Genomic DNA, 16,893 nt, shown 5'->3' with positions numbered 1-16,893 from the left:
AGGTCAGCTGGAGTTTTTGCATATGTAGAAGTGGAGAACTCAAAGTTGAGTGATGAATGCTTCCCATGAGGGCAGAATGAAGATTTGTGGATTATAAAGTTTAGGTGAGTCAGAAAAGAGGGGATATGATAGAAACATAAGTTAATAAAAGCAATTTTATAGAGGATGATAAAGAAATTTTTCAAAATGTGACCACACAGAACGAGTAAGAGAGAGAACATAAGGATTATCTCAGGAAGTTGTGTAAGAGTAATTACCAAGGATATAAGGACTACATTTTTGCTTAGAGAAAGGTTGCCAAGACAATCATCAGTTTTTTTAATGAATGAGATTAAGGAGAGGCATGGCAGGCATTGTGTTATTATGGATAGTGTGGATCTCCCAGGATGAGTCTTCAGACTTCCTGAAGCTGTAACAATAATAATACTGAAATTGTGTGGTATACTGAAAAAAGATTTTCATAAGTAAGGACCAAAATGAACTGGTTATTAAAAAAAAAAAAAAAAAAAATATATATATATATATATATATATTACACAAATCCTAACTATGTAAGCAATTGTGTAACTAAATAAGAATGACACTGGTGGCTGAAGTATTTTTTCTTTTGAGCATATATCACAAACTTATTATGTGATTTCATTAAACAGGTTGAATAACACACAACTCACTGTATAGTTTTCCATTTGAATAATTCCTATCAAAGGATGTGAGGAACATTTATATAGACTTGACAACTCAAGATGAGTTAGGTCTTGTATAGAGGCGGCCAAGTTTTTCATCATGTGAGACATGCAATTTATGAATATACATGTAAGCAATTGTGTAACTAAATAAGAATGACACTGGTGGCTGAGATATTTTTTTCTTTTGAGCATATATCACAAACTTATTGTATGATGGAAGTTAATAAATCAACCTTTTGTGGGTAGGATTATTGCACACGCATACAGAAGGGAAAACATTCAATAACCCAGACAAATTGAAATCTTTAAATTGTGTTAATTGCAGTAGATTTAACTTAAACACATAATCATATGCATTATATATATAAAGTTGATTAACTTATTTTCCAAAATTAAAGTATTGCCAACTCATTCTTATGTTCAGGATCATCTTGATTGTAGGAAAATATATTATGAACCTTAAACTGGTAACATTCCACATCTTAAGGGAAAAATTTTAAATAACAATCTCATATTTCACAGAACTTATAATGCAAATGTAAATGGATTAAAGGACAGGGGGGGAAAATGTTTTGACACCGGATTTAAAAATGAAGGTTTTTCTAAAGAATGAAGAAAAGTTTATTTTTCACTTGGTTAGAATATAATAAATTTAGTTTAATCCTTTATCCAAGTGTGAGCAAACAAAGTTTGCACCTGAAAGTATCTTTAGGACTGGGGTAAGGTGGTGCAACACCAGGACGACTCATTGCAAAGGTGGAGCAAGATACTAGCACTCCTATCTCAGTATCTCCCATAATGCAAAACACATCTCCTTGTGGATATGTCTAATGTTATGCATTAAGGGAAAGGCCACTACCCAGACTAGTTTCGACCTTTATTGAGGTCTCTTCAGTGGGAGCCAGGCCCAAGTGGAGATACCAGCCAGAAGCATTAGCAAGGTCATCTCTACCACCTTATCCCAGTCCTGAAGATACTTTCAGGCGCAAACTTTGTTTGCTCACACTTGGATAAAGGATTAAACTAAATTTATTATATTCTAACCAAGTGAAAAATAAACTTTTCAACATCTTTCTCTAAATCCAGAGTAATTTATTAAAAAGGTGGCATACCATTTGGCAACTCCTATAGGTAGAGATGACCTTGCTAATGCTTCTGGCTGGTATCTCCACTTGGGCCTGGCTCCCACTGAAGAGACCTCAATAAAGGTCGAAACTAGTCTGGGTAGTGGCCCTTCCCTTAATGCATAACATTAGACATATCCGCAAGGAGATGTGTTTTGCATTATGGGAGATACTGAGATAGGAGTGCTAGTAGCTTGCTCCACCTTTGCAAGGAGTCGACCTGGTGTTGCACCACCTTACCCCAGTCTTGAAGATACTTTCAGGTGCAAACTTTGTTTGCTCACACTTGGATAAAGGATTAAACTAAATTTCTTATAAAGAATGAAGAGTTGAGACTTTAATCATCATGTTACATTAAGACTAACCCAATGGCACTGAAATGAAAGTATTCTATGTTATTCATATAAAGGTTAAAAACAAAACTGTATCCATATTTCAAAACAAATTCTAAATTTCTAAATAATCAAAATTTTTGGACATAAGGATTAAGGACTGCAGGCTAAAACCAAAAAAATAAGCCAAAAATTTATTTTTATTTGAGTACAGAAACAATACGGACATTATTCATTATGAATAAATCATGATAAGAAACTTGAATTAGTTATAAAAAATATCTTTACTGTTCTCTATTTTTTTCTAGCTTTGTTTCTAGAGATCTGACTTTCTTCACTAACTGCTTGGGATGAGTGAAAAAGTCTACAAACAAAGAACTCTCTTCTGATTTCAGAGGGTCTTCTTGTAGCACCTAGACAAAAAAACATTATGTTACTGAAGCCATAAAATTTATTTCCTGATTGTTCTATATAACAGTAACCAATTATAGGATGTAAAATTTTGTTGTTTTTCATTTATTTTATCTCCAATACATTAAATATTAAGTGTTAATGATCATTAATAAGAACATAATGTTAATGATGATAAATAAGAACCTGCTAATCATGATTGGCAGGTTCTTATTTATATTATGTAAACATTCATTTTATTTCATATATTGAGATATTTCCTGGAGCCTAGAAAATACCTCAATGCCAATATTTCCTTGCAAAAACTACATCCCCCCCCCATATGATACATTTTGATTGCTGTCAAGTAAAAAGGTCCCCTCTCCAGCAAAATTTGTCTGCCATACTTTATACTGGGATAACAAAATTAATTTTTATTATCTCAGTTTCAATATCATAATGAATATGGTAATCTTTTATGTAACCTTTGGCTTTCAAATTATTAATTGTTCAAGAATTCAGCTTAATAATGCCGAAGAATAAGCATTTTATATGAAGTATCTCATGTGGGCATAAAATACAAAAAAAAAAAAAAAAACCTCTTTCCATAAGTCTATCTTGTTATTACAAACAATTAAAGCAACATAAAATTCACTAAAGCATACCATTATTTACAAGTATGTTTTGAGAGGTCATGCAAAATATGTATTTTGCATGACCTCTCATGTCAATTTGACATAGTTAACAGTTAACTATGTCAAATGCTATTATATTATACTAAACTAGAAAACCCTCCAACAAAAGTTCCATTGGAACAAATCCTATTTCAAAGTGAATTCTCTAAAGCAAACAAATGCCCTGTTAAAAGTTGATTTTATGACCAAAGTGAGTACTTTCATGCTCTTTACTTTTATTGCCAAATGAGAATCATCTTCATTAATTTGCTAATTACTGTCCTTTTTCACAATATACAGGTGCACGCATGCGCACCACACACACACACACACACAAAAACACTGCTGCTGACTATGAGGCTTGTATCTTGTTTATTGAAATCTGTTTATGAAAGAAGTACTGCACTTTACTGGTCACTGAATTAGAAACTTATTTACTTTACAGACAGTGGTTTCCATATATATATATAGGTGTATGGCTACCAATACTAATCCTCTTCAATTCCCAGCACATAGTTCAGCGAGATGCAGGATAGGAACAGACTTCATTAAATGCAGGAAGTTCTGTTTGTCCGCACAAGCCTTCTCAGATGATGGCAATCTCATTCCTGACAAACTGTCTTAGAGCCACAGTTATGCTTCTTAGACAAGCAATGTGGGCTATATTTCCACTGATTAAACATCAGGGATATTTTACCTTTTGAGAAACCAGTCAGCTGTACTGTTTTCAAAATCATGGCTACAGCCAGATGGGCACCCACAATAAGCCTTTTATTGAACTTTGAAAGATCCTTTATTTTTTCCCCATTGTAATCATTCTTAAATAGTTACCTAAAACATGTGATGATGAACATGACCAAGTATTTTGCATATAATAAGTTGTGTAAGTGATGTTTACGTACATCTACATAAACGTTTCTCATTCTGTCGCTGGTATGTGTACAAAGAAAGTGCTAAAAGTACAAGCCATTATATATGTCTTCCTGTTTGCAAGCCTCTGAAAAAAAGAAAAAAAAAACATGGCACAACTAGATGACACTTGAAGATACTATGAGTTTCAACTAACCAACTAAGAGAGAAGTACCAAAAATTGCAAGCCACATGATGTTATAATTTTTACACCTATTCAGCATTTTAGAGTTAAGTAACTTACTTGAAATTGTAATGCCAAAGTTTAACGTGATACTATTATTTGGAAGTACGCTGTTTATGGTACTCACATGATAACCTTCACTTTGCTAAGATAAAACTTTCAGAAAGCAGTTTTATCTTAGCAGCTATCTCACTGCAAAACAATTACCATTAGCCTACTGATAACTTTTGCATAATCTGAAAATTATGTCATGACAGAGGATGAATTTTATTATTATTAATGCACAGGCACCTCCATAGAATCCTAGGGCTTACTGTAGGAGACCCAAACTATCAACACAATATCAAAAAGCACTCACAACTGACTCAGGCAACCCATTCCATTCATTCACTACTCTCCAAGTTAAAAATCTAGTCCTCCCACATTTTTTTACTCCCTCTAGCCAAGTGTTGAAATATTTCCTTTATATTAATCCTATAAAATCCTTTAAGTAACTTAAATGTTTCTATCATATTCTCCCTTTTTTTTGCCTCTCAACCAACTTTTGCAATTCACAAATTCTCAAGTTCTCTTCATAGGGAGTATTCCACAAAACTACTCACCATCTTGGTCTCTAGATCCTCTCCACAACTTCCTCATCCCCAAGATGCCCAGGTGATCAGACCTGAGCACAGATGTGGTCATATTAACACTTTACAGAGGAATGATAACTCCCTTATTTTGCTTGTTAGTGTGTTCTTCAATAACCAAGTAATCCTATGGGTTACCCTGACTTCATTAGCAATATACCTTCTAAATTTCCTTGGCTTCATCAAATCCCTGGAGTACATTTCCCCTCAATATGGTACACAGTTGTAATCTTTGGATCCCAAAATGCATACCTTTACACTTTTCCACATTAAATTGACATCTAATAAATTTTACACATATTGTCAGCCTATTTAAATCATCTGTGTGCTAAGTGTTAGGAGAAACCTGTGAGTGGCTTAATGGTGAAACAGTACTTTTCTGCAGACCATTTCTTTCCCACTGTTTAATAATAATATAATATAATAATAATTTAATTATTGCAAAAGCTGACAAACGGAAGGCTGCTTAGTTATTCAAGACAGAAGAGAATATGAGAGAAATTTTACATGACCAAACCCCTGAGATTAGTTTCATTCATGAATGCTACTAATGTTAAGTTCCTTCCTAATATCTTCATTTTTCATGATTTTTCTCTGAACATTCATATTTGTACTCTTCTGTCTTTGTTTTACTGCTGACCTAGCTCTTAAGAGCGCTTTTTTAATGTCAAGCCTCCTCGTCCTAATCTATCTTACTCTGAATTTAAAGCACTGAAATCACTGAAGAATAATAATAATTTAATTATTATAAAAGCTGACAAAGGGAATGCTGTAGTTATTCAAGACAGAAGAGAATAAGGGAGAAAAATGTCTTTATTGCTCTGCGACTATTCAACTTACAAGCCTCCTCTCATATCGGATCCTACCGGGAGTCAATTAAAAAGACTTAATTCTCTTATAGATAACGTATCTACATGGGATGAAGATCAAAATAAAAAACGTAAAACCTCCTTCGGTCGTCCACCTAGATTACATGGTCACCAAAAATTCATAAACCTGGTATTCTGTTAAGACCAGTTGTAGATTGTATAGGTTGTCCAACTTATAAAATTTCAAAATTTTTATCAAATTTACTCACTCCTTCAACTAGAAAAACTGCTACTTATATAAAAAATACTTGGGATTTCAAAAATAAAATTTCGGATCTTCATTTGGACACTTCGGATGATTAGTTTAGATGTTGTTTCATTATTTACTAATGTTCTTTTATCTGACAGCATTGAATTACTGCAACAAGAATTTCCTTCAGACATTGTTAAAATATTTGATTTTGTAATACATTCTGGTTATTTTTCCTTTATAAACAAGTTATATCAACAAGTCGAAGGAACAGCAATGGACAATCCTATTTCTCCTGCTGTTGCCAACTTCTTTATGGAGCACTTTGAACAACATATTTTTGAAAACATTTCACCTAGACCTACTCGTTGGTAGATATATGTAGATGACATTTTTGTTATCTGGAATGGCTCTTCTGATGAATTACAGCAGTTTTTCTCTAAATTAAATGCACTTCATCCAAGGATCCAGTTCACCCTAGAAGTAGAAGTAAATAAGCAGTTAGCCTTTTTAGATCTTTTAATTCTTTGCCAACCAGATGGTAACCTATATTTCTCAGTCTATAAGAAGAAGACTCATACAGGCCATTATATCCATGCTGAATCTCATCACCATAACAGTCAAAAGGTGGGAACTATTAAAAAACTGGTTTATCAGGCCCACTCCTTTTGTTCTTCAGATGAACTATTGCAGAAAGAATTGCAATATATTATTTCCTCTTTTTTATCTAATGGATATAAGAATTCCTTCATCAAAAGAACTTTGAGTAGCTTTGATACATTTTCCTCTTCAAATACAGAAGAAATAACGCGTATTCCTATCCCTATATGCAAGGCATTAGTGAATGCATAGCAAAAGTTTTAAAACCACTAAATATTTTGTTGCCTTTCGACCAATCAGAAAAATCTCCACCTTTCTCACTACTGGAAAGGACAAGCTTCCACATCTCAGTTATCCAGGTGTCTACCAGATTCCTTGCTCTTGTGGGTTATCTCATTTCAGACAAACAGGAAGATCTGTTTTTATTCGGCTAGAAGAACACAAGTATTATATTCAATACCTTGAACCTGAACAGTCTGGACTTGCAGAGCATGCCATCACCACTAGACATAGAGTTCATTGGAACAAGACAAGAGTCCTTCATTAAAGTCGGTTCTTCATGGAATGGCTTTATAAAACATGTGAAACTTTACTTCAATCTCCAAACTTAAACAGATCCGATGGTCTACGTCTATCCCTTTTGTGGGAGATAGGAAAGATTAGCTGATTTAAAAAGTACCAACTTTTTTAATTGTTGTGTGTGTGTGTGTGTATATATATAATTTATTTATTTCATTTTTATATAAACTGACTAAAAATCCCAGAATTATAACAAATTGAGATTTATTTGAAACTCAACATGTTTCGCCGGGATCGACTTCATCAGGCGTTAAGAACATAGAAAGTTATTAAAAGACACTGAAAACATTGAGACACTCTAAAGCTAAACAATTATAAAGCTATAATATTTGACTGTAAATTACAGTTATTATGAACTTGAGCTATAGTCCGTGTTAAAGTTCTATTGTTGTACACTTGTGCGTGTGTGGAACCACAAGATCTCCAGTATCTGATAGTAGAGCTGAAAGAGTCAGGCAAATTATAGCTGAGATTATTGTTCATATGAAGAGGGTCCAAGGTGATTTCTTTTGACACGACAATGTGCCGTTCTACCTCATCATGGCAAATGCGTAGGTCTGAAGTTGTTAAAGGTTTGGTACTGATGTGACCTGTGTCTGGTACAGACCTTTGATATCTTTGCAATATTAAAAAAAAAAAAAGCACTTAAGATCCATAAATCAAAATTGGTTAAACACTGATCTGTGTATAGCTAGTTTAGTCTTTTGACTAATTTTTCTCTTATTTCATATAAATTTATTTATTTATATTTTAATAAGTTAGGAAATTTAACGACTGTTTTTAGTTATCTTACATTAGCTACTTGGTGGTGCCTCTTGGAATTGTCAGTTATTGTTTAATTAGCTTTTTACATGTACTGAATGCCTCTTTTGCCAGGAACTTTACCTTCTATTACTGTTCTGAGAAGTCCTCCTTCCATCCTTTATATATGTCCAAAATATTTTAACTTTCTTCTGTCAATATCCTTAAGTAGCCTTAAAGTTCTACTAATCTTTTCTAACACCCATTCATTTGTACGCCTTTCATTGTATGATATCCTCAACAGCCTTCTGTAACACCACATCTCAAAAGCAGATATCCTTTTCTTATCTGACTTCTTTAGGTTCCAAGTCTTGCATCCCCATAAGTCGCTGTTGGAAAAACAATTGTGGTGGTGTTGGAGGTGGGCGATAGATGGCGTTGATTCGTAGTAGAGGTAAGGTGTAAAGACAGTTGAAGATGTCCTCCCGCGATGAGTCTTCGGACTCCTTGGAGGTATCAGGAATAATAATAATAATAATAATAACTTTGTTCCCATGGAGATAGATCCATCCTTCCAGATTTTAGACAGGTCTCTGACTGTTGTTTTAGCCATTCCTAACCTTTTTCTGACATCTTCTGAACAGCAATTCTTCACATTAATAATGGATCCCAGGTACTCAAACTTGCTGACTTCCTCAATTCTTTCTCCATTAAGATATATTCGATTCTCAAGAGCTTCTCTGTTTGTTTTTCCTTTGAGAACCATGAGTTGAGGCTGCCAGAAGGGCAAACAACAGGACTACATGGCGAGGCCTAGTATGGAACATCATCGAGCATCAGAGTGACCATATGGCATCTGTAGATGCCCAGTGAACATAGACAATTCCGTTATTATGTATACTTATGGTATTTCCTTACCGAAACATATAAGAGTGCTGACCTGGCTGGCCAAGAGGTTAGCATATCTACTGTCCAGCCAAGAGGCTGCAGGTTTGAATCCTGCCAAGGGCATGGATGTTTGTGATTGTCCTATTAACCAATTGCAATAGGTACTGATGTGACCTGTGTCTGGTACAGACCTTTGATATCTTTGCAATATTTAAAAAAAAAAAATAAATAAAATAAAATAAAATAAAAAAAAGCACTTAAGATCCATAAATCAAAATTGATTTAAACACTGATCTGTGTATAGCTAGTTTAGTCTTTTGACTAATTTTTTTCTTATTCCATATAAATTTATTCAGTTGACTATCCGCCAAAACAGATTAAATCTGTTGTCTGTTTCCATATTTAATTTATCTTCACTGAAAATTGCCTAAATAGTTAAAATGTTTACCCATTCTGGATTGCCAGCTTTCTGTCTGGATGCACGCTATGCATGGTGGTGGATGACTCCTTATCTTTTCACCTTGTGGAATCCTGGCAAAAGCCAGGATTCCACAAGGTTCTGTCCTCTCACCAACCCTCTTCCTGCTATATATCAATGACCTACTTCAGTTGACCTCCAATACAGTTTTGCAGATGACAGCACATTGCACTCCTCCCTTTCATTTGATAAACCTTACTCTACACAACTCACCTCAACCACCACCTCCCTCAATTCTGACCTCCAAGCCATCTTCCAATGGGGTTTAGATAACCTCATCAATTTCAATGCTAATAAAACTCACTTCTGTCTCATCTCTCATAAAAAAAAAAGAACCATTCTCTCCCTGTATTATTTTTGACAACACCCAATTTCCAGACAATATGAGATTTCTCTTTTTAGAATTACCTCGACATCAAGTCTCTCCTGGCATAAACATATCACAACCATTGCATCCTTAGCTTCTAAGAAACTAGCATTTCTCTTTCACTCAATATGTTACTTCACCCCTTAACAGCTGTTAACCTTATACAAATCCGCCCAACTATTGAACACTGCTCTCACATATGGAGTGAGGTCCCTAAAAGCTCCCTCAAAATGCTTGACTCAATATAGAGGAGAGCATAATAAATTTAGTTTAATCCTTTATCCAAGTGTGAGCAAACAAAGTTTGCACCTGAAGTATCTTCAGGACTGAGGCAACTCATGGTAAAGGTGGACCAAGCTCTCATCACTCCTTGTCTTAGTATCTTCCATAATGCAAAGCACATCTCCTTTCAGACATGTATAATGCTATACATTAAGGGAAGGGTCACTACCCAGGAGCCAGATCCAGTGGTCACCACCTCTGGGTCTGACTCCCACTGACGAGACCTCAATAAAGGTTGAAACCGATTTGGGTAGTGGCCCTTCCCTTAATACATAGCATTATACATGTCCGCAAGGAGATGTGCTTTGCATTATGGGAGATACTAAGACAAGGAGTGATGAGAACTTGGTCCACCTTTACGAGTTGCCTCAGTCCTGAAGATACTTCAGGCACAAACTTTGTTTGCTTACACTTGGATAAAGGATTAAACTAAATTTATTATAGTCTAACCAAGTGAAAAAGAAACTTCCAACAAAGGAGAGCAATTAGACTTATTAAGGACCCATCTCTTACCAACTCACTCTCCCCACTTTTGCACAGACATTTGGTTTCCACACTATGTGTATTCTACAAATATTTCCATGGGAAATGTTCATCTGAAATAGCATCAATAATTCCCCCACTTAGTACTAAGCTCATTGGAACACGTGCAGCTGCTGCTCAACATCCATTCACAGTGCATGAACAGGTTTATTTTCCTCCTCCTTCATCCTTGCAGCTCCTGTATTGTGGAACAGTCTTACCCCTGTCGTGTTTCCCAAGGAATACAATATAGTCTTTCAAAATCAAATGTAAACAAGTTCCTCCTTTCCCAACCCACCACACATATATGGTACTAATGTACTATAGGTTGATCAACCAGCATTTCATGTATAGGCTCAACACAAAAAATTCAGGATACACCTCAAATTTTCAGTGTGCATGTCTATTTTCATGGTCTTGTGCAAATTTGTTATGGTAGTCATTCTGTTTTGTTAAGGAATCCTGCAGACTTGTACTGGATTTATTTAGGAGTATAACATCATCAATTTTATGATATGTACCCTCAAGGGGAGTTCAAGTTACTATAACAGCACTATATGATTAAGTTGACATTATTATTAATCTCTCATCCACAGTTTCCCTCCAAATTAGTCTATTACTTATTAGTACTCTAATATTGTCATATTTAACATTTCATGCTTCTAAGACACTTCTAAGACACTCAGATTAGCTCTGCTTACACATTCATAAATGCTAACAATGTCAAGTTCCTTTCTAATATCTCCATTTTTAATGTAATTCTGCCATTGATGGCATCTGTTCACTCCTCTAATTTTACTCAGAACCCTCATATCTATAGTCTCTAGTCTTTGATCAAGTGCTTTATTTCTATCCCAACTCTCAGATCCATAACTTAAAACTGGTTCGAACACTGTCTTGTATACTGCTAGTTTGGTCTTTTGGCTAATTTCTCTTCTATTCCATATAAACTTATTCAGCTGGCTACCCATCACATCAGCTTTGCTTATTCTGTTATCTATTTCCAGATTTAACTTGCCATCTTGATTAAAACCTGTGCCTAAATAGCTAAAATATTTTACTTATTCCATATGATCTCAATTCTGAATGCAGTGAAGTTTTTCTATGTTCCTGTCTATTTTCATAGTTTTGGTCTTTTTATTGGTGATCAATTCAGTCAATTTAGTTAGAGAATCCTGGAGACTTGCACTAGATGTGTTTAGGAGTACAATATTATCCGCATAAAGCAAAGAGCTAAGTTTGGCATTTCCAATTCTAATATCAGGGCTAATACCGCCTTTCTTTCATAATGTGATTCATATAGATGATGAATAAGAGTGGAGATAATGTGCATCCTTATCTTACCCCTGATTTATCATCAAACTGTCTTCCTGCATTTCCTTCAATTCTAACTGCTGTCAACTTATATAGAGACTAAGCATTTCTCTGTATAAAGTTCCATTTACTCAATATCATTGTGATGTTTTGAAAAGCTTTTTTCTTGGCACCTTATCATATGCCTTTTCCAGATCTACAAAACTTAAGTACATCTTTGTCATATTCTCATGATTTCTCAGTTATACGTCTAAAGTGAAAATATGATTTTGAAAATCCCTATTTGGCCTGAACTTAGCTTGTTTCTTCTCCAAATTTCTCTCCCACAATCTTTCTCAACCTCTTTTCCAGTATAACTGCATAAATCTTCCCTGGAACAACAATTAGTAGAGAAATTCCTCTGTAATTCTCATTTTTAGCTTTATTCCCTTTTTTAATAGATGGGAACTATTACAGCTGTACTCTGAAATTGGACCTTCCAATGGCTTTCTGAATTATGCAGTATTAGCAGTGGTCTCAAACTCAAATTGCATGGGGCCAAATGCACGATGTGAAAGTAGCTGACAGGCCAGATTTTTATTTTTTTTTTTAACAAAAAAAAAAAAAAAAAAAGAAAAAAAAAAAAGAGACTGAATATATATATATATATATATATATATATATATTGAACAGTACTTACTCCTAATGTATGGATACCACCCCTTTATAACCTTTGTAATTCTGAAACCCTTTTATAACCTTCATAACTTGAGAATAAAAAATTAGAAACCTATTCTCTTCCTTTTATTTATTAAATTTTTCTTCGACACATACAGAAAAAATACATGTTTGTATGTAAATAATTATAAACTTCTTTATTTCTTCCTGCAACTTGACACTTGATGGCGTTTCGATTCTAATAAAGTTTGTAGCCTTGGACAAAAATTACTAGAAACTATCTTCATCACGGATTGTAGATGCTCATCAGTCAATCGGGTTCTTTTCTTAGACATATTAATTTTCAACTGCGAAAAAAACTGTTCACATATAAATGTACTCCCAAACAAAGCGATTATTCTTATTGCAAAAATTTGTAACTCAGAGTATTTATCTTTTGACAAGTACGAATAAAAGTTAATCAAATCTGTATCTTCAAATCTTTGAATAAGATTTATATCACACTGTAAATTAATTAGCTCCATTTGTAGATTTTCTGGTGCGTTATTCATCTTCGTTTTTAATGGTAATGAAAATAACGTAAAATCGGACTCCAAATCATTAAAATCTTTCTTCAAATTCTTGTCGTAATAATGCTATTTTTCTTGCATATTCTTGAGATTTTTCATTTGAAATAATAGGGCAGGATTTAAGATTAGGAAATGTACAAAATTTTTTGATTACAGTTGTGTTTCCCATAATTGCAATTTAACTTTAAAAGCTTTAATACAAGCATACATGTCAGTGATAAGTTTATTCTTTCCTTGTAGCTCTTTATTGAGAATATTTAAATGGCCGGTTAAGTCAACAAGAAATGCTAAATCTGTTATCCATGTGTCATACGTAGCTCGATGGTTTTATTTTTTTGTGTCATGAAAATTTTGATTTCATTTATTAAATCAAAAAACTGTTTTAATACATCTCCTCGACTTAACCATCTCACCTCATTATAATAAATCATTTCTCTGTACTCACTTTTAATTTCTTCAAGCAATGCAACAAATTTTCCTTTCATAGGAATTATTTCCAATTCATCAGTAACACCTCTTACGAAAACGGCACGTTGTAATATATCTGAGATGTCAGTACTCTCATCAACTGCTATTGAGAATGCTGCAAAATCTATACTTTTTTCTTTTAACTGACATCGTAAATCACTAGCAATTTCGTTAATACGTTCCGCTACCGTGTTGGCTGACAAACTAATATTTTTAAATAATTGTTGTTTGTCAGGACAAAGAAGTTCAGCAGACCTAATCAAACAATCTTTAAGGAATTCGCCATTAATAAATGTTTTTGATCGTTTTGCAATGTTGTGCGCGAGAGCAAAACTTGCATGAACTGTTGTTTCACTGGATTTGTAAAAAAAAATTGTTGTCGTTGTAAGCCAGATTTCAGAATCTGTAACTTTTCTTCCCTCAATTTGCCTTCCAACATTTCAAATTTTTCTTCATGATTCGTTTCGTAATGGCGACATAATTGTATTCTTTTGAAACTGATATTACCTTATTACAAATAAAACATACAATTTTATTGCGCACAACACCACAAAAGTACATAATTTCCCACTTATCTTGAAAAACATGTCCTTCTTCATCCACTTTTCTTTTACTCTTTGTTAAAGACATGGCTTACAGTTTAATCTCTTAATTAATATCACTATTATAATTTTATTTACAACTTTAATTCAACAAGATGAATTTTCGTATGAAAGCAACACTTAAAAGTTATGCACAAATAAACAGATTTAATAAGCCGTACGTTAGTTTGTCTTCATTTATATTGCATGAGCTGTGCATCGGAAACAACAGAATACTGAAGCGCCACCAACTGTTGGTTGGCAAACTAAATTTACTGATTGTAAATTGTAGATATGGACTGAGCTTATGCACACATAAGCTCAGTCCACATCTCTATGTCTCTAAAACTATAAGCGCCATATTTACAACAAATACATAATTGAAATGTATTCGCAGGCCGTGTAAAATTGCTTCGGGGGGTCAGCTGCCTGCAGGCCGCCAGTTCGAGACCACTGCAGTATAGCTATTGCATAATTTTATACTTCCATACTTAAAGCATATCTAGTTGAATATCATCTACTCCAGCTGCCTCTCTGCATTTCTTGCTTTTTCTAACTCAAGTATTGATATGTACTCCTCTTTGCATTTCTCTTGAAAATGTTATAGTATGGTTCTGTCGCTGCTTTTTTTTTTTTTTAATCAAAGATTACCTTTAACATCTTTGATTCCTTTTACAGTACTCGTTCCTCCATTTCTAAGCTTTTTCAATAGCCTCCAGAACATTTTGCAACCTTCCTGATATTTATTTTCTATATTCTTACCAATGCCTTTCCTTCACTTTTATTTAGCTACTTTTACACATAGCTTAGCTCTCTTACATTTTCCTCTGTATTCTTTTAGGTCTTCTGCCAACTTATTTGCTAGGAATTTTTGGTATGCATTCTTCTTTTTCAGAACTGGTTCTTTTAACTTCTTGTCCACCATAGTGTTCTTATTTTTCTATCCTTATAACAACTTCACCATATACCTCCATAGCTGAATCAATCAATATCTTCAATATTATTATTATTATTAAGAGAGACCTCCAGAGAGTCATCGAGGGAGGCCACATACTACACACACACCAGCTATCATACTTATTCTTGAATTCATTCACACTGCTTGCACTCACAACATCCAGTAGCAATCCATTCCAATCACGCACCACCCTATGAAAGAAAAATCTAGTCCTCATCCTCTTCTTAGCGGCCTTCATTCTCAGCTTCCAAGGATACCCCTCTCGTCATTTCCACACCCTCCATAATTTGAAAAAATACATCAATTGAAATCCTGTATGATCCTTTCAGAAGTAAGTCTCAATCATATCTTTCCTCTTTCTCCTGTCTACTAGTATCTGCAGTCTACAAATTCTCCTTTTACAGTACTTTTTCAATAGCCTCCAGAACATTTTGCAACCTTCTTGATATTTATTTTCTATATTCTTACCAATGCCTTTCCTTCACTTTTATTTAGCTACTTTTACACATAGGTTAGCTCTCTTACATTTTCCTCTGTATTCTTTTAGGTCTTCTGCCAACTTATTTGCTAGGAATTTTTGGTATGCATTCTTCTTTTTCAGAACTGGTTCTTTTAACTTCTTGTCCACCATAGTGTTCTTATTTTTCTATCCTTATAACAACTTCACCATATACCTCCATAGCTGAATCAATCAATATCTTCAATATTATTATTATTATTAAGAGAGACCTCCAGAGAGTCATCGAGGGAGGCCACATACTACACACACACCAGCTATCATACTTATTCTTGAATTCATTCACACTGCTTGCACTCACAACATCCAGTAGCAATCCATTCCAATCATGCACCACCCTATGAAAGAAAAATCTAGTCCTCATCCTCTTCTTAGCGGCCTTCATTCTCAGCTTCCAAGGATACCCCTCTCGTCATTTCCACACCCTCCATAATTTGAAAAAATCCATCAATTGAAATCCTGTATGATCCTTTCAGAAGTAAGTCTCAATCATATCTTTCCTCTTTCTCCTGTCTACTAGTATCTGCAGTCTACAAATTCTCAATGTCTTCATACTCAGTATTCCACAATCCTGATATCATTTTTAACACTCTGCTTTGTACTATCTCCAATATATCAGAATCACAATGGAAACCAGACCTGTGTGCACAATAATCCAAGTGAGGTCTTATCAAGGACTTGTAAAGAGGCAAAATAATATCCTTACCTTTACTTTACATGTGAATGTTTGCTTCAGCATTGCAATTATCTTTTGAGTTGTATTTGCAATCTTTGCCACATGACCCCTGAACTTCAACTTCCTATCTATTAACATCCCAAGATCCCTCGCCTCATCAGTTTCTTCTAGCCTAATCCCACCAATATAATACAACATTGGATATCTAATCACACTGAAGAGAATGTGACACCCATTTTCCCATGCCCACAATTCCAGCCTAATTCAAATCATTCTGCAAGTACTGCATATCAGCAGCATTCCTGATTACCCTAACTATCTTCGCATCATCAGCAAATAGCTGTATGTCACTTGTCAAATCCTTCCCAAATATCATTAATGTACAGATTGAATAACAGTGGGCCAAGCACTGATCCTTGTGGTACACCACTAGTTACCTTAAATCTTGCAGACTCACATTCCCCCGTATACCACTTTTTGATATCTGTCAGTCAGCCATCCTCTTATCCATGCTAATATTCTATAACCTAGATCCATTTTCTACAATTTATGCAGCAGTCGCTGTATTCTGTCAAAAGTCTTAGCAAAATCCAAAAGTATCGTAGTGTATCCATTCCCCTTGTCTAGTTCAATGGTAACATTGTTATAGAATGTGAGCAAGTTGCTAAAACATGATCTTCCCTTAGTAAACCCATGTTGTTCATTGCAA

The 16,893-nt window shown here is 34.5% G+C and overlaps 1 protein-coding gene across 1 annotated transcript in view; it reads right to left on the bottom strand.

Annotated features, from left to right (window-relative positions):
• Positions 1-2,322: 2,322 nt before the first annotated feature.
• The window catches only part of LOC150101694 (HAUS augmin-like complex subunit 3), a 203,207-nt gene continuing 188,636 nt past the window's right edge, over positions 2,323-16,893 (bottom strand). The window contains exon 14 of the mRNA XM_090400697.1: positions 2,323-2,555. Within this exon, the coding sequence (XP_090256823.1) occupies positions 2,427-2,555 (129 nt within the window). The 3' untranslated portion in view covers positions 2,323-2,426. The remainder of the gene's footprint in view (positions 2,556-16,893) is intronic.

The sequence above is a fragment of the Typopeltis vanoorti genome, chromosome 11 (genome assembly GCF_054136105.1).
Source record: "Typopeltis vanoorti isolate ZY-2024b chromosome 11, IOZ_Tvanoo_1.0, whole genome shotgun sequence".
Lineage (NCBI taxonomy): Eukaryota > Metazoa > Arthropoda > Arachnida > Uropygi > Thelyphonidae > Typopeltis > Typopeltis vanoorti.
The sequence above is the reverse complement of the archived record's forward strand: the minus strand, read 5'-3'. Positions and strand labels throughout refer to the sequence as shown.